The sequence below is a fragment of the Rattus rattus genome, chromosome 9 (assembly GCF_011064425.1).
Source record: "Rattus rattus isolate New Zealand chromosome 9, Rrattus_CSIRO_v1, whole genome shotgun sequence".
Taxonomy (NCBI): domain Eukaryota; kingdom Metazoa; phylum Chordata; class Mammalia; order Rodentia; family Muridae; genus Rattus; species Rattus rattus.
In genome coordinates, this window is record NC_046162.1 from 63,561,273 (window position 1) to 63,586,051 (window position 24,779).

At 50.3% G+C, this 24,779-nt stretch overlaps 4 protein-coding genes across 5 annotated transcripts; 2 read left to right on the top strand and 2 right to left on the bottom strand.

The window, feature by feature from the left end:
• Window positions 1–1,397: 1,397 nt before the first annotated feature.
• Ccdc137 (coiled-coil domain containing 137) lies at window positions 1,398–6,234 on the bottom strand. The gene is made up of 6 exons (XM_032911829.1): window positions 6,047–6,234; window positions 5,590–5,723; window positions 4,406–4,628; window positions 2,620–2,702; window positions 2,359–2,438; window positions 1,398–2,123 (listed from the first exon to the last, which is right to left on the bottom strand). Exons 1-6 carry the CDS (start codon window positions 6,178–6,180, stop codon window positions 1,908–1,910), a joined length of 870 nt encoding a protein of 289 aa, XP_032767720.1. The 5' UTR covers window positions 6,181–6,234; the 3' UTR covers window positions 1,398–1,907.
• A 41-nt stretch (window positions 6,235–6,275) lies between these two features.
• Window positions 6,276–7,666, top strand: Oxld1 (oxidoreductase like domain containing 1). Of its 2 annotated transcripts, none has more exons than XM_032911831.1 (2): window positions 6,276–6,481; window positions 7,077–7,666. In XM_032911831.1, the coding sequence occupies exons 1-2, from the start codon at window positions 6,305–6,307 to the stop codon at window positions 7,500–7,502; spliced, it is 603 nt and encodes a 200-aa protein (XP_032767722.1). In that variant the 5' UTR covers window positions 6,276–6,304; the 3' UTR covers window positions 7,503–7,666. The 2 variants fall into 2 exon arrangements, with proteins under 2 accessions (XP_032767722.1, XP_032767721.1); XM_032911830.1 differs by having other exon boundaries at window positions 6,281–6,511.
• Window positions 7,667–10,323: 2,657 nt separating this feature from the next.
• Pde6g (phosphodiesterase 6G) lies at window positions 10,324–15,525 on the top strand. Its single transcript, XM_032912468.1, has 4 exons — window positions 10,324–10,953; window positions 13,201–13,422; window positions 14,466–14,506; window positions 14,966–15,525. The coding sequence occupies exons 2-4, from the start codon at window positions 13,277–13,279 to the stop codon at window positions 15,040–15,042; spliced, it is 264 nt and encodes an 87-aa protein (XP_032768359.1). The 5' UTR covers window positions 10,324–10,953; window positions 13,201–13,276; the 3' UTR covers window positions 15,043–15,525.
• A 1,584-nt stretch (window positions 15,526–17,109) lies between these two features.
• Window positions 17,110–21,416, bottom strand: Tspan10 (tetraspanin 10). The gene is made up of 3 exons (XM_032914239.1): window positions 21,378–21,416; window positions 19,610–20,241; window positions 17,110–17,740 (listed from the first exon to the last, which is right to left on the bottom strand). Exons 1-3 carry the CDS (start codon window positions 21,414–21,416, stop codon window positions 17,431–17,433), a joined length of 981 nt encoding a protein of 326 aa, XP_032770130.1. The 3' UTR covers window positions 17,110–17,430.
• Between the last annotated feature and the right edge of the window lie 3,363 nt (window positions 21,417–24,779).

Genomic DNA, 24,779 nt, shown 5'->3' on the forward strand with positions numbered 1-24,779 from the left:
GTTCCCACAAGTGGACAAGAAGAGAAGGCACGGGGTGGTAGCCTACTGGGATAGCTTGACCAGTGTATCAATCTTTACCCCATCTGGGCTCAAATCTGCTGAGAAAAACCTGCAAACCCTCTGCACCATGAAGACCTTTACAGATGTGTATATGTACCTACAAGTGTGTATGTGTCAGTACACACTTGGGCACTGAGGTAACAGTGGAGGTGCTCCAGCCTGCCTGCCCGCCAGTATTTAGAGTGTTCTGAGGGTCAAGAGTCCAAGATGGCAGCAGAGACCAGACCTGACCTTGCAGTGGGCAGGAACAAGAGCTGCCACATCTTCCATACCAGAAGTGAGAAGAGTAGAGAAGCCCACACAGGTGGCTCCACACATCACTAGGTCCAAGACCAGGCTTAAGCAAAAGCATGGGTGTGGGCTGCTTTAGTAATCGTTGGGGCTGGAGAGATGGCTCAGTGGTTAAGAGCGCTGACTGCTCTTCCTGAGGTCCTGAGTTCAAATCCCAGCAACTACATGGTGGCTCACAACCATCTGTAATGGGATCCGATGCCCTCTTCTGAAGACAGCTACGGTGTACTTACATATAATAAATCTTTTTAAAAAAAGTTACAGAAAGTGAGATTGAGTCAAGCACATATGGGTGTGGGCTGTCTGGAAGGGGTAATCACCCAGAGCTGTGTGTGCAGCTCACAGTTGGCCAGCTGTGCTTTTGATGGATGGCTGCGTTGCTTCTCAAGAACTCAAAAGTCCATACTCTCTTGTAACAGTGGCTTCCTGGCCCCAGTCTTGATACCCAGTGGGAAATCAAGTGGCCAATGCACCCTACTCTCTTCTGACCCTTGGTACTGTTGGGAGTATGTTTGCACACTCACCCCGTCACATGGACACACACTGACTGGGGCATAAGTGTGTCAGAGAGCAATGGGCCAGACTTCAAAGACAGCAAAACTTTATAACTTTAATAAACTTCACATAAAAAAATAAACTTCACTCTGGAAAATACACATTTGGAAGACAAACTAAAAGCACACTATTTAGGGGTTGGGGATTTAGCTCAGTGGTAGAGCGCTTGCCTAGCAAGGCCCTGGGTTCGTCCCCAGCACACTATTTGCACCAGCTTTGTTAGAGGGAGGCTCCGAAGTCTGGTAAAGGACTGTGGGCTTCCCCAGCAGGGTCCAAGCTTAGCTCTTTTGATATCTAGGTAAGATTTCTGAGACACTCTCTCAGCCTGTTCAGGCAGGCCTTCTTCACATTTGCCTCAAGTCAAGACTGGCTTTGGACTCCCAAGTCTTATATCCTCTTAGTATAAATACTCTGCTTTGTCAACCACAACCACTGAAACCTGGTTTTCATGTGTATACCTCAAGGCACTCAGCCAGTACTGACACTCCATCTCTAGTCAGGAATACAGACCCCTGCAGGCCAATTAAAAAAAAAGGTGCTGGCTGCCAGCCTACCCCTTGTCCTTGGCATCTCTGCTCGTCCAATGTCCCGCTAACCTGCTTTCCAGCGGTTGCAGTGAGCCCACAGGAGCTTCTTAAAACAAGAGGCTGACCTGCACCAGCTGCTCCAGTAATTAGCTGGATTAAGGGATTGAGTCCTTTCTACAGTGGTCCTGGCTTGTCTCAGTCAAGACTTGTTTTAGAATGAAGCTAGGCTCAGGGAAAATACCAGCCCTCCCAGGCAAGTGTGTGTGTGTGGGGGGGACTTGCCCTGCATGAGATGGGATACAGAGGTGGTCATTTTTAAAAGGACAATCTTCTGGGGAAGGAAAAAGCACCCTTCCAAACTGAAAGCTTACTCTCAGGACCCTACCCGGGAACGAAGATCTGCTGTCTCTCCCTCATCGAGGTCTAACAGCTCCCGGACCAGTTTCCAGAGGATTAGACCCTTATGTCTCTGCTTCATAGACAAGCCTGGAGCTGCCTCTGGGAAGAGCTGCCTGGTGGCTGTGCAGGTGTCACTTCCTGTCGATGCAGCTTCTTCAGGGCTCTGTAAGCCTGAACAGCTCGTTCCCGTTCTTCCCCCAGGATACGCTGGCGGGCCAGTGAGGTGGCTGGAGCCGGGGACACACCACCAGGGCCCAAAAGCATCTTCAGCTTTAGTGATTTCTTCCCAGGCTGAGGAAGAGAGAGAGAGAGAGAGAGAGAGAGAGAGAGAGAGAGAGAGAGAGAGAGAGAGAGAGAGAGAGGGGCAGGCTGTAACACAATCTCAGCTGGAAAGAAGGTGGCAGAGGGTTCTGGCTGCCTCAGCAGCTACAGCCCCTTACAAAGGTCCTGGGCCAGGAGACTTTTGCTCCCCAGCAAGGGAAGACCTCGCTGACCCCACCTCCCTGCATTCCATAGTCCCACGTACCGCATCTCTGCTTGTGCTCCTTCTAGGCTGAACTGTCAGCTCCGGGGGCTGCAGCACAACTTCTCCAAACTTTACGGTATCTGGAGAGACAGTGAACAGAAGCCCAGGTCATTTCCGACTTGTTCGCCCACCCTCCTTTTCTTGAAGGCTGCAGAACTCACTCATCCACTGGCCTACTAGTGGTGGTGAGCCTGGGAGTCCAAAGCCCAGGCCCGGCCCTGCGGGGACTACAGCTTCTGTGCCTGCTACGGGAAGACCTACCTTTTAGCAACTCCTGCTCCAATCTGTCCACTGCTCGTGCTTCCTTCTTCTTCTGGGCCTTTTCAAGTCGTCGCTTCTGGAACCTGGGGAAAAAAGCATATGGTTTCTTGGTCCATTTTAGAAACAGCAGAGGTCAGTCTGTCCTCCAGGATTGCAAACTGTGGGGCTGGGATACAAACCAACGCTCTGCATCCAACAGGCTCCCCAGGGGTCCTCAGTATCTTTCAGCCCCAGGGGACGCAAAAAGCCTAGGTATTTGGGTTATCAGAAGGATGGCAAGGATGTGGCTAAGCGGCTTGAGGTGAGCGTGACCACACTGCAGGGACCTTGGGCTATCCACCTGGGATAGGACGCCCTGCACCGAGGACCAGGTGTGAGACTGGGTCAGAGCCCTCACAGGTGACACACCACACCTCAGTGTAAGCACTGGGAGACCACTATGACTGGGCTGTGACTATAGCATTAGAATGAAACAGAAGGCAACCTCATCACATCTTTGAAAGAATAGGGGGGTTGGGGATTTAGCTCAGTGGTAGAGCGCTTGCCTAGCAAGCGCAAGGCCCTGGGTTCGATCCCCAGCTCCGAAAGAAAAAGAAAAAAAAGGAAAGAATAGGGAAGAGGCATGCTTCCTGTGCTAGTGAAGAGGAACAATAGGTAACCATTTGTGGTCATCTTTTTTGTTTGTTTGTTTGAGACCTGTCTGGCCAGAACTCACAGCAGGGCCTCACCCTTAGCTTTTCAGTGAAAACCCAGACTGATTCTTCCTATAAGTTGTGATTAATAACCACCCCCTTCTCTATTTCCTTTTCTTTCTGTTCTCTTTCTCTCTCTCTTTTTTCTACATATAAATATGTGTGTATGTATATATATATATATATATATACACACACACACACACACGCGTGAATATATATACACATACACACATATAATGCACACACACATACACATTTTTTCTTCTTGACAAAACTACCTCTCTATCTGCACACAAGCCAGGGGTGGCCTGAGCAGAAGGAGGTGACTGAGCGGGGGGTGGGGGAGGGTGGGAGGAGAAACCAAGCTCATGGTGGGAACACCATCCCCATGGGTGATAGATGAGCACACCTGAGCATCAGGACAGTGACACTGTCTCCTCTGTACAGTCAAGGACACCAGGCCAAGAAGGTACAGAACTCGCACAAACACCACCAACTCAAATCCCTCTCAGACCAAGAGGAACACGGGCGACAACCCCACCACAGTGCAGGTGGCAGGCTGCACATTAGCCCCACACGGGTCATTCCACAGGGTCATCCCCTGGAGGACATTACGTCGTAGCACCCAGCAGGTTCTCCCGTAGCACACACCAAGCTTATCTCTCCCCACTCCTACAGCAGTGGCTCTGAGGACTTCTGTCCACAACTGCCCCTTCCTGTCCAGTTCCTAGACCCTCTAGTGTTGTTTCCAGAGGAACGAACTAAACAAAACGGAAGCAGGGTCTTTGTGGAGTACTGACCGGGTTCCAGCCTCCCACGTGAGAAGCTGTTCTGATCACGGCTTCAGCTCAAGATTCTCCTGAGCAGGGGTTGGGGATTTAGCTCAGCGGTAGAGCGCTTGCCTAGCGAGTGCAAGGCCCTAGGTTCGGTCCCCAGCTCCAGGAAAAAAAAATAAAAAAAAAAAAATAAAAAAAAAAAGATTCTCCTGAGCAGTCAGATGGAACAGACAAGTCTGACTGACAAAGCAATGTCACCGGAGAATACAATCACCAGAACCCACAGCCTAGCATCTCCGGGGGGCATCAACTCACGCTTTCTTCCGCTCAGACTTCTCCTTCTTGGGAGCTGCCTGCACCTCTGGCTGTCGAGTGGCCTGGTTCTTGCTCAGAAACAGCACGTGCTGGGCCTCCTGCTCCATGCGCTGGATGTAGGCCACATCAGACTCCCCCTTCCTCTGCTTGAACTTGGGGACAGTGATGTCTGGCTCCTCTCCTTTCGCTTCCTTCTCCAATGTCTTCTTGAAAGCCACCTGGGCTGAGGAAAAAGGACAGACACCCAGTGTAGGTGCAGAAGAAGCTCAGGAGGAAGTGGCTGGTGACAGGTGAGCAGCCCACAACCATTCCCCTCCTACAGCCACGAGAGGGGAGGACCAGGCTTAACGTCAAGCAGAGAGAAAGCTAAAATACTTAGTTCAGAGGAGCCCCAGATGTGATCTCATGACCTACTGGCTCCTGTCAAAGATGTCCACTACCACACAGTTGAAGAAAGAAACCAGAGCAATGCCAAGCACGGATGGCACACACCCATAATCCCACAAATCAGGAGGTGGAGATAAACTGATTTTGAGGCCAGCCAGAGCTACCTAGAAACACCCTATCAAGAAAACAAAAACAAAAATAAAACCCCCAAAAAAAACCAAAAAACAAAAACACACCACTGCAGCAGGAGAGACCACGTACTCCAAGGACTGGAGAGATGGCTCCGCAGTTCAAAGCACTGACTGTTCTTCCAAAGGACCTGGGTTCAAATCCCAGCAATCACATGGCCGCTCACAGCTGTCTGTAACTTCAAGATCTGACACCTTCGCACAGACATGCATGCTGGCAAAACACCAATGCACACAAAAATGGAAATAAATTAAAAAAAAAAAAATGTACTCCTGAGTTTGGCTCACCAGCAGAAAGGCCTATAATTCGGGCTCCACGGGATCCAACGCCCTCTCGTGGCTCCCAATAGCAACTGCAAGTACCTCCCTCTACACTAGTCATACTTGCATATACAGAATTGAACATAAAACCTCAAAAGTCCAAGCACTTTCATATAAATTAATATAATATAAATTATAAAAGCACTGCTGTAAAATCTGCCCCTATGCTGTCTTGCCCATACCCTGCACTCCCAGAACCGGGTCTTGGTGTATTTCTCCTGCCTCAAACGCCTCTAAGTATTTGGGCATCTGGATAGAGGCAGACAAAGCTACGGTGGCTGTACATACCTTCCTTTTTTCTCTTCTTGTTACTTAGCGTCTTTTTCATCTCCTGTCGGCTCCTCATAATCTCTCGGAGCCGGAAAGGGATTTCTTGCTCATCCTGGTTTTTAGGCTTGCAATTCACTTTCTTCTTTTCTTTGCTGGAAATAAAACCCAGGAACGTGACCTTTCCCTTGTAAAACATAACCTGAGACGGAGTAGGAATTAAGCCTGTAAAGAAACGATTCAGGGGCCATGAACACACGGTCCTCCCTTCACCGTCGACCCAGGCTGCCCTGAACTGGATTTTCACAGCACGCTGAGACAAAAGGAGCTCCAGAGCCCAGGAAGGCTGGCAGCCCTGACCTCATACCCGGAACGTGGCTCACGAGAAACTTGAGACACTCACCTCCGTGAGCGTGGGCCTGGGCTGAGGTACGCAGAAAAGCTCCCAACTGGGTCCTCTCCCGGTGATGGCACCCACCTGCGCTGTCCCGGCCGTGAGGCCGAGAGCTGCTGTCTCTGTGACTGCTGCTGCCGTCGCGCCTGAGGTTGTCCCGAGCCTCCAAGACCGGCAGACCGCGCAGTAGCCCGCGCTACACGCCCAGGCTTCACCATTATTATCGGAGGAGCGTCCTGCAAGAAACTATTTCCGCCCTCTTGCAAGCCCCGGGCCTGGGGGCATCACTTCCGCTTCCTGCGCTGCGTCTCAAGCTCATTGGCTCCGGCATCCGCACCAGCTATGGGCTCGCTGCTGCGGAACCTGTCCCGGGGAGGCCGGGTGGGAGCTGCGTTTTGGTGCTGGACGAACGCTCGCGGCCTAGGCGGGCCTCAGTGCCCCAGCTGGGTTACGCGAAGCCTTTCGCGCAGCCGGGGTATCCCCGGTCTGGAAGACCGGCCAGCGCTTGGAGGAGTCATGGTCAGCGTGCTCACTGAGAGCTTTCTTCAGGTCTGGGCCCCAGACGAGTTATTAGTGGACAAGTAAACTGTGACCAGGATCATGGGTGAATATCAGGGAAGAGAATCCGAGGGCCTTTGAGATGTGAGAGGCGAAAAATGGGGTTCCTTAAGCATCTCTTGTGAAATGAGGGAAGGATGGAAAGATGATACTGGGCTAAGGATGATGTAAGTAGTAGGCATGGTCAGAGAAGTGCTTAGATATGGTTGACTGATGAGGGTCAACCGGCTCGATGGCCTTCCCCTTATCCTGTCCAGGATTTGTCGTCTGTCTGGTTGTCTGATCCGGAGTTGTTCCTCACTGCAAACTTTGGGAGCGCAGGCACTGAACCGCGCAAGCCCTTAACAAGTTTCTTCTCATATCAACCAGTATGTCCACTTCACAGATAGGGAAGCAGTATGCAGAAGTCAACTATAATACCTTGTCTATGATTCTGCAGGAAGTGAGGCTGAGAAGGAAGGTTTAGCCACCATTCCAATGCTAGGAAGGCCGAACGCTCCCCAGAGCTGAGAACAGCTTCCTGGAGAGTCATGCAGATTATCCCCCATGTTCGCAGGGCAAGCACCACTTCTCCAGCTGGGGCTGCTGCCAGAGTCTTCCCCAAGGAAGACACAGTGTTCTTCACAGACACCGTGCTCCAGTGCAAACCACTGATAGCCGCAGAAAGTTGGGGACGGACCACAGGGAAGAAGGTTTCCAAGTAGGTACAGAGGTTGACAGGGAGCCAAAGGCCTCCCTGCCCAGGGGGAACCTCATAGGGCCTCCTTCAGACTCTCTGCCACCTGAGCTTGAGCCTCCTACAAACTGCTGTATGAGTGGCTGTCCCAACTGTGTATGGGTAGATTATGCGGAAGCTCTGCTGAGGCTCTACCAGGATGGTGGGGAGAAGGCCCTGGCCCTTCTAGAGGAGCATGTGACTGATGAGAACCTCAAGGCCTTCCTCAGAATGGAGATCCGGCTACGCATGCAGAGCGGAGCCTGAACCAGTTTACCTGGGGCTCCTTATCACGCACAAATGCTACCCTTAAGAAGCAGCAAGGTCACTCTTGTTCCCGAGTCTGGAAGACCCCACCACAAGTCTGCCAGGAATAGGAATTATTGTGCAACAACTTCACCTCAGAATAAAAGAATCCTCCACGACAACCATGCAGGAGCGTTTGTGTTGTCTCTCTGCCTGTGTTATCTCGTCAAAGAGAGTGTGCCCAGGCTGGCTATGTATCCCTGCTGAATAGCCACTGCTTTCCTTGTGGGTGAAGCTGAGCTGAACCCATGTCCCTGAACGTCCTGTGACAGGAGCTGCTCCAGGCCGCAGTGTACCTGGATGCCCTGCTGAGAGTAAACTCTGGTTCCAATCTGTTTGTGGGAAATGAGAACCAGCGCACGGGAGGGGCCTAGCTGTTTCCTGTCTCCCGCTCTGTCCTGGAGGGAGACGTTCTTTCTACCGTGTGGTGGTGAGGGCCGTCCCTCAGAATTCTGAGTACTGCTAGAATAACCAAGGCAGCTGGGGCATCAAACTTACAGGACAAGCTGTCAGGCACTAGCAAGGACTGTGCTTGAATACATCTGTGCCCACCTCTCCCGTTTAAAGGGGAAGCAACAATTATAAAGTAGCTTCCTCCTGAGTTTGAGCTGATAAATAGGGTTTTTTCCATGTTTGGTGTTTCACACAGATCTGTGACAACAGAATAGAGGTCAGAAGGTAGGGGCACTCGGCTAGTGGATGACAGAGCACAGTTCAGGCTGGTATCTTGGGCGGTTGTTGCATGCCATCCAAAGTACTTGGCCAAGGCCGGGCCCAGATAAGAGGTAGTGATGGCCACACCTATTAGGTCCAAGACTCTTGTGAGCCTAATACTATAGATTGAAACATTTCCTCCAAAAAGAGATTCAAAAGACTCGGTAAGTAAATAAAACTTAGGCTCAGGAAGCTCCTAAAACTTACAAGATACACAGAGCCTTCCCTAAGACAATCAAGTCATTGCTAGAATGCAGAGACTAAACTAGCTGAGCCACCCGCAAGCTACGTAGAAAACTTCAGACAAACAACTTTTGTGACCCATCACCAGCCTCCCAGCCTGTCCCCCCCCCCCCCCCCCCGCCCACCTCCCCAGGGTTTCTGTGTAACATCCCTGGCTGTCCTAGAGCTTCCTTTGTAGAACAATCTGACCTTGAACTCAGCCTGCCTCTGCCTATGCTGGGATTAAGGCACGCCTCCACCGGCTTGAATTGTCACTCCCCCCACCTCCCACCCCTCACCCCACCAGCCCCGAGACAGGGTTTCCCTGTGTAGCCCTGGCTGTCCTGGAACTTGCTTTGTAGACCAGGCTGGCCTCCAACTCAGAGACCCACCTGCCTCCCAAGTGCTGGGATCTAAAGGCATGCACCGCCGCACCCAGCTGAATCACCACTCTCGATGGGGTTGGCTTTCCGGTAATACAGCTGCCTTTGATCACCCACACTCCTATAATTCACCCCAATAAGCTCATCAGTTCGCCAAGCAGTACTCGGGTGGAGCCATTTCTCTGTCATTAGTGGTAATTAGAGGTAAACGTTGACTAACCTCTCCAGAAAAAAAGTTAACACCAGTGGCAAAACAAAAGCCAGCATTTCCAACATTCGATGACCGTGGCAAAGGCCTTTAAGGCCGTGCAGTATGAGATGAGATGCTCCTGCGCCCCCCCCCCAATGGATAGGCACTGGCCAGCCCTTTGTAGTGGGCCAACTCAAGCTCTCCAACTATGGACCTGCTTCTTATCTTTCCTCTGTCAATTTAATCCCCAATTTAATCACCAAGCATCTGCAAAGTGCCCCACGGTGGCCAAGACACCAGCAGTATAATATGCCTGCTATACCACTTCCGTGTAGAAGACAAAGGTTAGGACAAGAATATTGCAGAGCTGGCTGTGTTGGCAAGGAGTTCAAGACCATCCTTAGCTACATGATGATTTGAGGCCAGCCTGGGACTACACTGTAGGTTGATACAATTGTGCAGGTGAGGGCAGACGAGATAAAATGAGGCCTGTCATTGGATGAGAAGGAAGGGAGGTGGGAACAGAGGTTTTAGAAGGAGCTGGGAGAACATGGCAGCCAATGTTAAGATTCTTCTTTGCGCATAGATACAGGTTGTAATGAATATTTTTTTTTTTTTTGGTTCTTTTTTTTTTTCGGAGCTGGGGACCGAACCCAGGGCCTTGCGCTTCCTAGGCAAGCGCTCTACCACTGAGCTAAATCCCCAACCCCATGAATATTTTTTTTTTTTTTTGGTTCTTTTTTTCGGAGCTGGGGACCGAACCCAGGGCCTTGCGCTTCCTAGGTAAGCGCTCTACCACTGAGCTAAATCCCCAGCCCCCCATGAATATTTTTAAGGGATGGGTGTGTACAGGATTTTGTGCTGTCTAGATGGGCAAATTCTATCTTATCAATTGGATCAGAGGTTATTGTGTGGTGTGTTAGTTCATGTGGCGACTTAATTGGGTTCGAGAGAAGGTGCGGTGGCAGGGCACACAGAACCCACAGCGGAATTGGGATGTGTATGCCCAGCGTGGTAACAACTCGCCAAGGGAACTGTGAATGAAAGCAAAACAGCTGGAACAACTCTTGGACCACCCACCCGGCTCACAGAGTACCATGGGGGCCAGCATGGAGCTGCTAGTTCCTATGGCCAGCTGGAATCCAAACTAGGGAGAGGGCGACCGCCCAGGTACTTGCAGGAACCGGTCACACCATTTTTTTTTTTACCATAAGACCGGGTCTTTAAAAAAAAAAAAAAAAAAAAAAAAAAAAAAAACCAAAAACCCAATTCTATCGAAGCTTCGTACGAATGAGTTTGAAGAAGTTGATCTGATAGGTGTCTTAGCCTGCTTGTGGGGTGACCCTAAGACACTACAGCAGAGCCCAAGAGGCCCCAGAGGAAGAAGCTAGAGGAACAGGCACAGGAAATGGGCAACCCAGAGTATCAATTGCACAGCAGTTGAAACCCAAGAGGCAGGGCTTAAAGGCAAGGGGAAAACATGGATAGAGGCTGCTACCCAGAGCATTGAAGTCCATCAGTGGATTCCTCAGTGGGTGGGACAAAGCAAGGGATAACCCCAGCGCAGGACGCTCTGGAAGGTGGCCCAGTTGTTTCTGGAGGCCATGTACATGTGAGGCATAGCCTCACAACCAGTGAAAGCCATATTTCTCCTTTTCTTGCCTACCTACTGGACCTGAGTGTCCTTCCTTCAGACCCCTGGCTGCCTGAACCCCTTGTGCCCAACACCAGCATCCTGGGCAGTGGTGTCTCCCTCAAGGCCCAGCAATCTGATTAGTGTAATGTCAGAGAAGAGAGTCATAATCCGCTCACCAGGAGAAGGATAAATTCCTAGGCCAGTGCTCTGCTGATCCAGATCCAGACGACTGGCACCTGTGGCTCCCTGAGATCTGTCCAACGCTTGGTGAGTATAACCTGTCCTGGTGTCCTTTCTGATTGCTAGGCATCAACTCATTCACCCTAGGTTGGGGGAAGCTAACAGGCGTCTACCACCTCTGCTGAGCTCTTGAGTTTTTAGGAGCCTGACCTGTTCCCTTGACCTTTAGCAAGGACATTCTACCAATGGATCACCTGCTCTGCTTTTCCACAGTGCCAAATGGTAGTGCCTCTGTTATCAAGGCAACCTGACCGTATAACTGAATGGCACCAGCTTTAGGTTAGTCCCGGCTAGGCATCTCAGACATGGTTTCCATGGAGACAGCACTGATCACTGGAGCTCTGTCAGGGAAAAGCTGCCCATGGGGGTTCCAGGCCTTTGGAGAAGTATTTTACCACTGGGAAGTAAGGATGGGTGCCCCAGGGACTGAGCAGCCTGGTCTCCTATGTTCCTGAGTCCTGTTCCGAGGCTGGTACTGGCTTCAGGCACAGAGGCCGAATCTAGGAATGACAGAGGGGAGTGACTAGATTGGGAGGGGTGTTGTCTACAACAGACATATGCTTCTCTGTTGATTAGTCTCAGGCCTCATGCTCCAGCAAACCACGGTCTTAAACCAGTGGCTTAAGACTGGACAGTGCTATACCTCATCGGACTGAGGGCAGAAAGGGGACTCTAAGAGGTAGTCCCTTGGGAAACCCTGTCTGGGTCACCTGTATGGCCTCAGAACATTCAGCAGCATATGAGGTTTATGCTAGAAACCCCGGGAGATTAGGAGTCTCCTTCAGATACTAATAGGATTACAGAAAGCTCTGATGTCAATGGCCAAGGTCCCTGGGGCTTAGAGCTTCTGGGGAGCGGTTCTGGGGAGAAGAAGAGGGACTATCCTGTCAGAGGCCAGCTCAGCCACACCAGCCCCTGAAGTGACGCCCAACCCAGAATAAGCCCCAATCGAGTGAGCAGCCTCACGTTCTGTGCCCAGGAGGATCCCTGTGTGACCTCTCTCCTTGAGGCCCGATTCCGTCTCAGAGTCATGAAGATGAGAGGTCCTCACATCAGTTGCTCACAGACAGAGCCCTGCCCCAAGGGCAGCTCTGTGTTCCATTTTGTGGAGGTTTTATCATCACCAAGTCCAACCACAAGAAATAGACAACAAGCCCAACACAACAAGGACATAAATATGAACAAACGTACTTACAGGGGCTGTACATAGTGCCTTGACTCCCAGCACTCAGGATCTCTGAGTTTGAGACCAGCCTGGTCTACGAGAGAGTTCCAGGACAGCCAGGGCTACACAGAAAGACCCTGCCTCAGGTAGATAGATAGATAGATAGATAGATAGATAGATAGATAGATAGATAGATAGATAGATAGATAGGTAGGTAGGTAGGTAGGTAGGTAGGTAGGTAGGTAGGTAGGTAGATAGATAGATAGATAGATAGATAGATAGATAGATAGATAGATAGATAGAAAGTAGATAGATGGGGCTGGAGAGATGATGGCTCAGAGGTTAAAGAGCACCAACTACTCTTCCAGAGGTCCTGAGTTCAAATCCCGGCAACCACATGGTGGCTCACAACCATCTGTAATGGGATCTGATGCCTTCTTCTGGTGTGTCTGAAGACAGCTACAGTATAGTTATAATATATATAATAAATAAATCTTTAAAGAAAGACAAAAAAAGAAAGTAGTAAGTAGATAGATAGATAGATAGATAGATAATTTGCCAGGATATGGCATGAAGAAATAAATACAGAACAACATGAGGTAGAGGAGGCCTTCCTTTCCTGAGAAAGGTCCTGGAACTAGTAGTCTGTGGCTGACCACCCGGAAGGGAAGGCAAGTGGCTATGAGGCACAGGGCAGGATCAGGAGGGAATGTCCTTTGTACCAGTCCCAGGCATCTTCAGAAGGCTTTCAACAGAGTGACAAGGCTGGATCAGATTCCAATGTGTGGGAGGGGGTGGGGAAAAAGCAAGGGTGTTCAATGACTACCTGCAAGGGGTGGGGGGGTAGTAAAATGTCCGGGTTTGGGACATACGGAGGGGCCAAAAAGTTGGCTTGATGTGGATTTAGAGTATGGGATAGCTGCAAGGGTTGTATGTGGCTGCTAGCAATGGGAGGTGTCTGAGGGTACCAGGCAGAAGGAACGAAGGAGTGGTGGAGGTGGGAAGGTGGTTCTCTGTCTCGGGACAGCTCCTGGGTGTCAGCCCTCTCTGCTCCCAAAGTTGTTAGCGTGAGCAAGGGAGCTAATGGGGATCTGTCTGGTCTTCCCTAGCCTGCATGAGGAGTCCAGCCCAGCCTGACAGAGTCCAGAAGCTAAGGGTCACTGCAGTGTCTCTGCCAGCCTCACCATGAACCTGGAGCCACCCAAGAGTGAGATTCGGTCAGCCACACGGGTGATGGGAGGGCCGGTCACCCCCAGGAAAGGACCACCTAAATTTAAGCAGCGGCAAACAAGGCAGTTCAAGAGCAAGCCCCCCAAGAAAGGCGTGCAAGGGTAAGCAAGCAACAGAAGGGAGTCTCTCGTAGAAAGAGCACTCTTCTTGGGCTGCAGCCTCTCACAGAACGAGAACACTGCTGTATGGGAGGACAAGGTGGAGGCTGGGGTGGGGCTCTTTGAGTGTGTCCTCATTCTCGTGACTGGGCCCTCAGGAGTGCTGGGGGCATCAAGGGCCTATCATTGACTCCAGGTGCTGCAGCCAGGTAGATCTGGGAAACAGACTCCCTCCTAGGGGATATGTGTGCACCCCCAGCACTTTCTCCTATGCACACACAGACACCTACATATGAACATCTAGAAACTCTGTCTTAGCCAGTTGTCTGTTGCTAGGACAAAATAATTTTGCAGAAAAGAATTGCCGTGCCCACAGTTTTGGAGATTAAAAGTAACAGGAGGGGTGATCGCCTCGACTGTTTGGCTTTTGGAAAAGACCCTGTAGTTAAAATTACAAATTGGAGGATGGCATCTTGGCAGGAGTGCTGAAAAAAGAGACAGATCGTATATGAGTAAAGGGAACTAGGAAGCAGAGAGGAACCAGAGGAACCGGTCTCTCCCTTACCACCACCATGGCTGTAGTGATAACCTTGTCCTGTGAGACTGGCATTAATCCACAGTTCCTCAGGGCCCAATCACTTTCTACTTGGTCTCCCCAAAAAGCTCTACCACCTCCCAAGACTGTTTGACTGGGGGACTAATTTCCAGCATGTGTGTCTTTCAGGGACAAGCCGTAGGTAGCCTGCACACTGAGACACACACAGCACCCTCACACCCACTCACGCCCCCCACGTCACACTCCTGCAGAGACCCACAGCCCATGCTCACCCGGGCAACGCTGTGGTGGTGCCTGCCCATGCGCTCACCCTTCCTTCCCTGGCCCTGGGCTTGCGAATCTCGGGGAAGCACACTAGGCACATGGTGGTGATAGAGGGGAGCCCTCAGATCCTGCCCAGTAGCAGATGTAGGGGAGGAGACCTTCAGTCTGGGTTCCAGGGGTGGCTAGATCTAGGCCTGGAGATCCTTAACAACTCTTGTCTTTGCAGGTTTGGGGACGATATCCCTGGAATGGAAGGCCTGGGAACAGGTATGACAGCTTGGGGTTGTTGCCTTTGGACTGCCTTACTAAGTCCTCCATATCCCTCAGACGTATTCCCTCAGGTCCCAGATTCCTCTGTTTACTGCTTAGCCTGCCTCCCTTCTGGCCCCCTATTTCTCTCCCAACATCAAGCTTCAGACTCCACTGAGAGGGGTTTTCCCGTGGATTAGGTTCACCGGGCACTGGAGAAACCTTTCTCCTTCCAACTTTGGCAAAGGGTCCCTTGAGCTCCCCATTTGGGCCTACAGCATTCCTCTCTGCTGGAGGCAAGCCCCAGAACATAAAGCTGGTGCTTTCTGCCTGGGGGGGCGGGGGGAGTTTGCAACCGTAGCCTAGACTCTCATCCTAGGTAGCTATGCTTTCATCTGGGGAGTGAAGAGCAGGGTAGCCGGAAATGGGTGACCCCGGAGTCACAGTCTCTTTAATCACACCTTTCCTTTCCTGCAGATATCACCGTCATCTGCCCTTGGGAGGCCTTCAACCATCTAGAGCTGCATGAGCTGGCCCAGTATGGCATCATCTAGTCAGACCCCCCCTATGTGAGTGAGCCCTGTGGATGCTACCTGCTGAAGACCCACTCTACCATCTGTAAACCCTGTCCAGGACCCCTGCCCAAGCTTGAGCCTGAGTCCCTAGCCTCCCCTGGGACAACCTCAAGCCCTGACACCAGATTCTGAGAGCCTACAGCCTCCCACAGGACACCCCCATTGACCTGAAGTCACTGAGCAGCAGAAAGAAGGGAGTGGGACCCAGCCCCACCTCCTGTCCTTCTTTGTGGCTGTAATGCAGGGTTGGACTCCCCAGTAATGTTTCCCCTGAACTGCCTTCTAAGGATAACCAAGTTCCTCTGTCTTGCAGCCATTCCAGATGGGTGTCTTGGGGTGGGACACTGTCCTGGGGTGATGTGGCAAGAGAGACCAAGCTACCCCACCCATTATACCAACCTTCCCAACATACTCTTGTCCCTTGTCCCTATTTCGAAATAAAATTAGCTATGTCCTTGCTTATCTGAGGTTGACAGAGAGCTGTGCCTACAGGAGGGTTGCTTTATCAGCACCGTGAAGGAAGGACCAGGGCAGGTAGAGGTAGGAGAGACTGGCCAGGAAGAGAAATAGAAAAATTCTGCAGATCCCATTCTCCGTGAGTCTTGAGGTCCCAGACATATGAGCGTGGCCGTGACCCTCACTTCTTCTTTTTTTTTTTTTTTTATTCATTTATTATATATGAGTACACTGTAGCTGTCTTCAGACACACCAGAAGAGGGCACCAGATCTCATTACAGACGGTTGTGAGCCACCATGTGGTTGCTGGGAGTTGAACTCAGGACCTCTGGAAGAGTAGTCAGTGTTCTTAACCGCTGATCCATCTCTCCAGCCTGTGACCCTCACTTCTAATGGCCATAGTCAGTGATGCATAGTCTTCAAGAAGAGTGGGAAAGGACAAAAACTAGAAACTTAAACATGGGCATTTAGTGAGTAGCTTCACGGCCTAGCCAGTCCATCCTAAGACTGACAGCTGATAGCTGCTGTGCACCCCCAGTAACCTGAGAGCCCCACACACAGGGGTAAAGTAAGGGCAAATTCACCCCAAAGCACCCACAACACTTAGGGTAAGTGTTTCTTATTCTTTGGGCATGGCCAGAAAGTGGCTTTCAGAAAGGCCTTCAGTGCTGGCCCTGGTGGTACACACTTGTAATCTGAGCACTGGAGAGCCGGAGGCAGGAGAGTGCTGAAGACAGGTCATCCTGAGCTACATAGGGAGGTCAAAGCTAGCCTGCAATACTTGAGACTCTGTCAAAAGAGAAAAAAATGGGCTGGAGAGATGGCTCAGAGGTTAAGAGTACTGACTGTTGGGCTGGGGATTTAGCTCAGCGGTAGAGCGCTTACCTAGGAAGCGGAAGGCCCTGGGTTGGTCCCCAGCTCCGAAAAAAAAGAACCAAAAAAAAAAAAAAAAAAAGTACTGACTGTTTCGCTTGCCTAGGAAGCGCAAGGCCCTGGGTTCGGTCCCCAGCTCCGAAAAAAAAGAACCAAAAAAAAAAAAAAGAGTACTGACTGCTCTTCCAAAGGTCCTGAGTTCAAATCCCAGAAACCACATGGTGGCTCACAACCATTTGTAATGAGATCTGATGCCCTCATCTAGTGTGTCACTGTACTTATATATAACAAATACATCTTTAAAAAAAAAAAAGACAGAAAAGAAAAGAAAAAGACTCCACTTATGAGACAGCCACAGACTGACCATGTTAACTCTACAGATAAAATCAGAGTTGGGCTGCCTACTACTGGCTGTCAGCCCTAGCCAGGAAACTGGGAATGGTCTGCATTCTGATTTTTGAAAGACAGCACCAGTCGTTGTGAGATCTGTAGTTTACTGTACAAATATGAACAGACATACCGATAAGCAAAGTCTTCCTCCTACCAAAACAAGTTTTCTACAGGGTATGCTCTGGGTATTACCCTATGTCCTACCAAAGACCAGAAAGCAAAGCCAGCAGTGATGAAATGGGGTCCAAGAGCCAGTCAGTGTGAGACAGATCAGGGAAGGTGACCCAGGTTGGAAGAGGGAGCCCCCAGTCCTGGCTCCTCCTGCCATCTAGTGGGGTGCAGGGCATGCAGGTATATGCAGACACAGACCACTGCGGTGGCCTTTGCAAAAGCCAGCCATGGGCTTGGCTGGGTCCTGAGAAATCAGGACTGAAATTGTGAAATTGGACCAGCACAGAGGCCATCTGGGTGAGCCTTGGGGACTGATAGAACAGATGTGGCAAAGAAGCCAGGGCCAGGAGTGGAAGCCCAGGGGTCTGTCACCTTCCCTGGAAGGTGGGGAGAAGCTCGGAACATGGTCTGCATTGCAGTCTTCTCAGCTGCGCTCGGTGGGGAGGGTACTGCTAGCGGCTTGCAAAGGGCCTGGTTCTATGTCCTCTGCGCCTTGTGGACAGCTAGGGCCCGTAGCAGGCAGGCAGTGAACAGGAGTTCAGTCCCTTGGATCATGACAACAGCCACAGCACAGCCGCCTATGGCGCCAACGTTCCCTCGCAGCCATTCTTGCAGCACAGGCCAGCAGCCCTGCAGGTACACTACTTGTCCAGCTGCATTTGGGTCCAGGTGCAATGCCCCAAAACCACACTGAGTGTTCACTACAGCTCTGTCTTCCTGGAGGTTGATGCAGCAGGAGGCAGGAAGGCTGCAGGCTTGCACCCCGGGAGAGCTGCAGTTAAAGTACCTGCAGGGTACACAAGGTTCAGTCTGAGAGAGAAGGCCTGCCTTCAGTCAGTCATTCAGTCAGTCAGTCATTCAGTCAGTCAGTCAGTCAGTCAGTCTCTCTGTCTCTGTCTCTGTCTCTCTTCTCTCTCTCTCATGCAGACAAACACAGAGGCACACTTACAGACACATACACGCATACACACACACACTGGTATATGAAGAAGCATATACATACATGTACAAACACACACATACACACGAGTGCATATAAAGAGGTATGTGTATATGCATGCAAACACACAAACACACACACAGAACACCAGTTTCTCATCTCATTGTGCTTACCCTCCTCTGTATTTGCAGACCAGGAGTGAAGGGGTGGGGTAGAGTGTCTGTCTCAGCAGGCAAAGAAATGTTTAATGAGGTGACTGGAGGAGAGAAGTTGACAGGACCTTGTCCCATCCACACCGTGAGTTTATTTAAGCAGGCAATGTCAGAAAGGAAGTGGACTGAGCTTCCACAGAAGTTTCTAGAAGGGGCTGCAGTGAGAAGAGGTATTACTGGGCAGCAGCAGAAGGCTCAGTCATGAGGAGCCTCAGCTATAGTTTCCCACGGATCTGGACTTAACTGGCCCTGACAACCATGAACAGAGCATACTCTCTGGGACCAGGCAGATTCTCCCAGGTGCTTTGGAATGTGCCAGAAGCAGAGTAGCAGAATGTATCGTAGCTACGCTAGGAATAAGTAACTAGTCTTTACAGCCTCCTCTGTCTCTGTCCCTCAATATCAACTGGCTTCAGAGGCTTCAGAGAGGGAGCATAATGTTTGTCCTGGATGTCACAAGGAGGACAGGGGCTGCTCAGGCTGTCTGTGTATTGGAGGAAGCAGACAAAACAGGGACCCTCAAGCAGAACGTAAGACACTGTGCCGTGCCTGGGCTGGAAATTTAATCACACTCATGTGAACACATACATATAGTCATAGATTGATAACCTGAACTAGCCCTAAGGCATTTTTCTTGACACTGAAATATTCTGAGATTTAAAAAAAAACAAAACAAAAACAGGGCTGGAGAGATGGCTCAGCGGTTAAGAGCACCTGACTGCTCTTCCAGAGGTCGTGAGTTCAATTCCCAGCAACCACATAATGGTTCACAGCCATCTGTAATGAGATCTGATGCCCTCTTCTGGTGTGTCTGCAGACAGCTACAGTATACTCATATATATATATAATAAATAAATCTTTAAAAAAAACAAAAAACTCACTTTTCTGGTGTCTGCTGGCCTGGCCTCTTTATTAAGACATCCTTCTGGGGCTGGAGAGATGGCTCAGCGGTTAAGAGCACCGACTGCTCTTCCAGAGGTCCTGAGTTCAAATCCCAGCAACCACATGGTGGCTCACAACCATCTGTAATGGGATCTGATGTCCCCTTCTGGTGTGTCTGAAGACAGGTACAGTGTACTCATATACAAAATAAATAAATAAATCTTTAAAAAAAAAAGACATCCTTCTGAAAGGACAGCATGGACAAGCTAAGTCTGGACCCTAGAATTGGCCAAAAGTTGGGCTTGTTTAGGTTCAAGACCGTGGCCCACGCAAAGGCAAGTGCCCACACCTCTTGAGTAAGTACGCACATTTGCATGTCTGTCTGTGTATATGTAACATGTGTGTGCCTCAGTGTGAGACTTCATTTTGTGTTTATGGAAGAGGGATATATGAGGGCAGATGAGTATACTTGTGTACAGGCATGTGGAAGCAGGAGTGCAAGGCATGTGGTTGGGGTGCACACAGGAACACACACATGTGTTGTGTGCACATGCTCGGATGGTTGAGTAAGGCATCTAGATCATCCCTTCTCTTACCCACGTGGAGTTTGGGGAGCACTCACAGGTTCTGTTGCCAGTCCTGGTAGGATTCTGCCCCACAGCATTGCAGCCCCAGCTGGACTTGGTCAAGGAGGAAGTGCAGGTCTGGGTCATTCCAGTAGTGTATGATGGCTACGTGAAGTGTACGCTTCAGGCTGTCCTGCAGTGGGTCCCAGAGGGTCACCACTAGAGCCCCTGCCAGGGCTTCCAGTGCCAGACAGGAGAGGACAGCCCCATAGTAGCAGTGCAGTAGGCAGCTGTTCTCACAGAAAGCACCCAGACATCCGGACAGGCTCACCACACTGACCACCAGGCCTCCTAGCATCAGCACCAGCATAGGATCTGTCGGCAGGGGTTCACCCCAGCCACTTCCCTGAGACCTTTTAACAGCCAGGCCCCAGAGCCCTGCAGCTAGGGCCAGCAGAGTAGGGAGGGAGAAGAGAAAGTTAGAGAGGAAAATCAGATACTTGACACAGCTGCTCCCCGTGGAAAGGGGGAGGGAGGAGGCCTGGCCTCCCCTCCAGGACTGGTGCTTTGCCCCAGGACAGCATCTGCAGCCCCAGGCCCCTTTCTGATCCTTCCAGAGTGTTGGATATGTAATATTTGCAGCAGGTAGACTGTCCCTGGTGAGTGGGTACTCTTGGCCAGCGGCGTCCTGCAGAAGGAAAGGAAACTTAGGGGATGCATCGGTGAGACCTCAGTCACTCCGACTCTGGAACATTGAACAGGGGTGAAGCCTCACCAGAGAGGGGCTAAGAGGCTGGGGCGGGTCAGGGTCTGACAGTAGGTACCTCCTATTGGTTTGGTCTGAGAGCTTGGGGATACCTTATCTATGTGTGGGAGGGCCTGGGGTGCTGCTCCTACATGACAGATGGTCACAAACCTCTCTACAGCGGGATGTGGAGGACTGTGGCTACCAGGGGCCTAGTTTCCTGGGAGGTTAGGGAAACATTAGTTTCAGGGTCACTGGGGTTTCAAACCTCAACTCAACCAGGAACCAGGATACCTTTCACAGCCCCACAGGTCTGCTTCCCCTGAGCTTGGAATGGTCTCTGTGTGGGAATCAGTCTGTAGTGCCTGCCCCCCACACCCCAGAAGTGACTTCGTGCAGTCACAGGAGGGACTTTCCCACCCAAGCCTTAAGCGCAGGCTGCCTAGGATAGAGAAGCTGATCCTGTGACTAATCCCCCTCCTGCATGAAACCAACCTTGATTTCTTGGCATCATCTCAGACACCGAACCGAACCTAGGCCAAGTATGGGACCTATACTGGACCTAGTGTAGTGGATACAGGGAGAGACTGGGTACTGCCTGCCTGGTTTCCTGGGCAGGGAGAGACACAGTCAATAGACTGACTGGGGCAGGAATCTACAGGAGGCGAGGAAAACTTGCCTTCCAACAGGAAGCTCAGCTGAGCAGGCAGACATGAGAGAGACCCTCTACAGGGAGGTGGGGTAGCCCCATTCACGACCTGGTGTTTCGAATGACAGTTTGACTTAGTCGTGATAACAATAGAGTTCACATTCAGCCTCAAAGGACATTTGCCCTTACCTGTTCCTGAATCAATACTCCTCTCAGGCCCCTTAAAGTCTAGCACCCAAGAGAGGCTTCTAATTAGTGAAGCTTTCACCCTCATCTGAGAGACTCACCCATTGGCATCTGCTTAATGACAAATCCTAGCACACAGTTGGACTGGAGGGCAGGGCCAGGAGTAGACCAGAACCTGGTCCAGGAGCCTCCCCGAGGACCTTACCAAGGCATCTTCAACCTGAGCTATTAAGTGCTAGCTCACCTGCGACAGCAAGGGTCTGCTTTCTTCTTCCGCCATCATCCACGCAAATCGAGAAAGCTGCAGAGACCAGTGGACAGTGTCTCTCTTGAACAGGTTACAGTCCCAGAGTAGCAATGTCCCTTGGCTTCTCTGTGAACTGTACAGCCCAGGGCTCGAGAGCTGCAAGCTCCACCCACACGGCGATCACAGTGGGATCATGTGAGGAGTCACATTTTAGGGCTTACAGTGGGTCCCTGCTTCTGCAGACGCATCTGGTCTTTCTAGCCTGTAATTCTTGGCCTTAGCTGAGGGGGATATCCTGAATGTCTGCACAACCATGACTTTGGTAAGGTGGCCCTGGTGCTGGGGTCGTGGCTGTCACTGTTGAGTGCCATTTTGGTCTTGGCCTGTAGTAGGCTCAGCTAGTGTTCTATCAGCACCCTCAAAGGATCAGTTCTGTGCAAACTTGTTCACAACAGCAGACCCAGGAGCCACACGGGCAGCACAAAAGCCATTTTATCCAGAGTAAGAACAAATCAGTATTCACATTCCAGATGTCCCTTCCCTCCAAACCTCTTAGCAGCAGAATTTTGCTATGGTCACCATCCAGTCCTTGCGTCTAAAAGACTTGGGCTGTGTTAACTTATTATGGAGACAGAAAGCATGGCCCTACCACCCAACCTTGTCTCCCTGCTTCTGACTTGTATGTGTGTGTATGTGTATGAGTGTGTGTATATGTGTGTGTGTATGTGTGTATGTGTGTGTATATGTGTGTATGTGTGTATATGTGTGTATGTGTGTGTGTGTGTGTGTGTGTGTGTGTGTGTGATGTAGATTGTTTGTTAGTGTCATTTCAAGGCCAACAGGACCTTGAAACATTAGGGAGTCCTTCTGTCTCGCTGTACATGCCAAGTGTTTTGACCCCAGTTACTCTGAGTTTCAGCTTTCGATGGACATCCCAGGCTCAGCCTCCACCTTTAGCTCTATCTATCATTGTTCTGATTCATAACTTTATATTCCAGATAATTGAATGGCCTAGCACTTGTGCATCCTGGCCTTTGTCACCCCCACCCCCAATACACTATCACTACTGCCTGGAACCCTCCAGTGTCTTCTCCCCACCCCCAATGTTGAGGATGAAATCTCGGACCTCACAGATTTATAGCCCTACTGTGCCTACAATTTTTGCATAAAGGCTCTAGATTCTTTGTTTTGTTTTGTTTTTCAAGGCAGGGTTTCTCTCTGTAGTCCTCGTTACCCTTGAACTCACTCTGTAGACCAGGCTGGCCCCAAACTCAGTTCCTCCTGTCTCTGCTTCCCAAATACTAAGATTCAAGGCACCACCACTGCCTGGCTAAAGTCACATTTTATTCACTTCCCCTTGTATGAAATATTCAGGCTGGGCATGTTAGCATATACCTGGGCCAGAATAGAAAAATCACCAAGATGCTGATGGATTTGGCAGGCAGTGAAAGGGCATCTTGGGTAGGATTTTGAAGTTCTCTTTGCAGAAGACTATGCTCCGTGGAGAGGAAGTCAGCTAGGAACTCAAGGAAGAACCCGGAGGGAGGAATGGAGACAGAGGTGATAGAGAAATACTGTTTCCTGGCCTATTTTCTGATGCTCTCCTAGCTTTGTTACAGAGCTTGAACCTAGGGTATGGTGCCACCAATAGTGGAGGGGGCCTTTCCACAAGAACCATCAGTCAGGACAGTCTCTCACTAAGACCACAGAAATCAATGTGATCAAGGCAGTGCTTCACCGGAAGATCCTTCCTCCCAGGTGTATCTAGGCCATGTCAAACCGACAATAAAAACTGCATCATGTCAACCCTGATCATCTTTATTTTATTTTGAGACAGGGTCTCATTGTGTACCTATGGATGTCTTGAACTTAGACCAGGCTAGCCTTGAGCTCAGAACACCATTTATCTCTGCTTCCAAAGTGCTGGGATTAAAAGTGTGTGCTATCATGCCCAGCCCAACCTTAAAGAAAATTGTGTGTGTGTGTGTGCGCATGCACACACTATAATGGCTGTACTGTGTGCTATAATGTATGTGTGAAGGTCAGAGGACAATGTCCAAGAACTTGTTTTTCCTTCCACTTTGTGAGTTTAGGGGATTAACCTCAAGTCACCTGCCTTGGCATTGTCATGCACTTTGATTCACTTGGCCCCCTGACCATCTTATTTATGTACATGGTTATGGTTATGTCCTGGGTCCCCTGGAACTGGAATTACAGCAGGTTGTGAGCCACCACGGTGATGTTGGGGATGGAACCCAGATCCTCTGGAAGAGCAGCCAATGCTCTCAACTTCGAGCCATCTCTTCGACTCCTGGTCATCTTACTTTAAACGGTCTCTATCACCTTCCACCTCTGTCCTTGCCTTGGCTGTACACTCATCATTAACATCTGCTTGATATTGCATATTTGCCAGTCGATCTCCCTGTGGGGTAACTGGTCCAAGGCAGGAGCCTACGTCCTCCTCTACCCACACACTAAGTTAGCGTTCAGTAAAAAATTGTAGATGGAATGGATAAGCCAAAATCTAAACGGGCTGGAGAGATGGCTCAGAGGTTAAGAACACTGGCTGCTCTTCCAGAGGTCCTGAGTTCAGTTCCCGGCAACAGCATGGTGGCTCACAAACCATCTTCGATCTGATGTCCTCTTCTGGTGTGTCTGACAGCCACAGTGTACTCGTATAAATAAAATAAATAAATCTTATAAAAATTAAATTGCAGGTTGCAGAATGTGTGTTATCAGCACGGACATTGATGATTTGATGGGATTAGAGGGGAGCCAGGTCTCTTGGTGTACACCTATAATCCCATTACTCAGGAAGCAGGTGGGAAGATTTCAGACTGGAAACCAGCTTGGGTTACATGATAGGAGACCAGGATCAAAGCGGGCCTTATATATCCACGACTCTGCAGAGAGCTTTCCCACCACGAATGAAGCCTGCGTTTTACCCCAGTATCCACAAAATTGGACGTGAAGGCACACTCCTGTAACCCCAGCATGAGGAGGTGGAGACAGAAGGATCCAAGGTTCAAAGGATGAACCTGTATTTGGTGCTGTCCCAGAGGACTCGGTTTCAGTTCCCAGCACCCACAGGGTGGGTCTCAATTTATGCAGGTGAGGGCTGGCACAAGATAAAGCCAGGCCTGTGATTGGGCAGTGAAAAGTAAGGCTGGGACAGAATTTTTTGTAAGGGGCGGGAGAGGGAAGAAAAAAGAAGAACCAAGATGGAGGCAGAGAAGGACGACCCAGATCCCTGTGGCCTTAAATGGCCACAGGTAGTTAGATTTCTTTTTTTTTTTTTTTTTTTTTTTTTTGTTTTTTTGGAGCTGGGGATAACCCAGGGGGCCTTCCCCCAGGCAAGGCCTACCACTGAGCTAAATCCCCAACCCCTATGAATATTTC

Coding starts and splice junctions, on each gene's coding strand:
- Ccdc137 (XM_032911829.1), bottom strand. CDS start 6,180: ATGGTGAAGCCTGGGCGTGTAGCGCGGGCTACTGCGCGGTCTGCCGGT. Junction 4,629..5,589: donor CAAGAAGAGAAAAAAGGAAG/GTATGTACAGCC, acceptor CTTTTTCCTCAG/CCCAGGTGGCTTTCAAGAAG. Junction 2,124..2,358: donor GGAGCACAAGCAGAGATGCG/GTACGTGGGACT, acceptor TCTCTTCCTCAG/CCTGGGAAGAAATCACTAAA.
- Oxld1 (XM_032911830.1), top strand. CDS start 6,305: ATGGGCTCGCTGCTGCGGAACCTGTCCCGGGGAGGCCGGGTGGGAGCT. Junction 6,512..7,076: donor TCACTGAGAGCTTTCTTCAG/GTCTGGGCCCCA, acceptor CCATGTTCGCAG/GGCAAGCACCACTTCTCCAG.
- Pde6g (XM_032912468.1), top strand. CDS start 13,277: ATGAACCTGGAGCCACCCAAGAGTGAGATTCGGTCAGCCACACGGGTG. Junction 13,423..14,465: donor CCCAAGAAAGGCGTGCAAGG/GTAAGCAAGCAA, acceptor TTGTCTTTGCAG/GTTTGGGGACGATATCCCTG. Junction 14,507..14,965: donor AATGGAAGGCCTGGGAACAG/GTATGACAGCTT, acceptor CCTTTCCTGCAG/ATATCACCGTCATCTGCCCT.
- Tspan10 (XM_032914239.1), bottom strand. CDS start 21,416: ATGATGGCGGAAGAAGAAAGCAGACCCTTGCTGTCGCAG. Junction 20,242..21,377: donor GCAGACCCTTGCTGTCGCAG/GTGAGCTAGCAC, acceptor TTCCTTCTGCAG/GACGCCGCTGGCCAAGAGTA. Junction 17,741..19,609: donor CAGGACTGGCAACAGAACCT/GTGAGTGCTCCC, acceptor TGTACCCTGCAG/GTACTTTAACTGCAGCTCTC.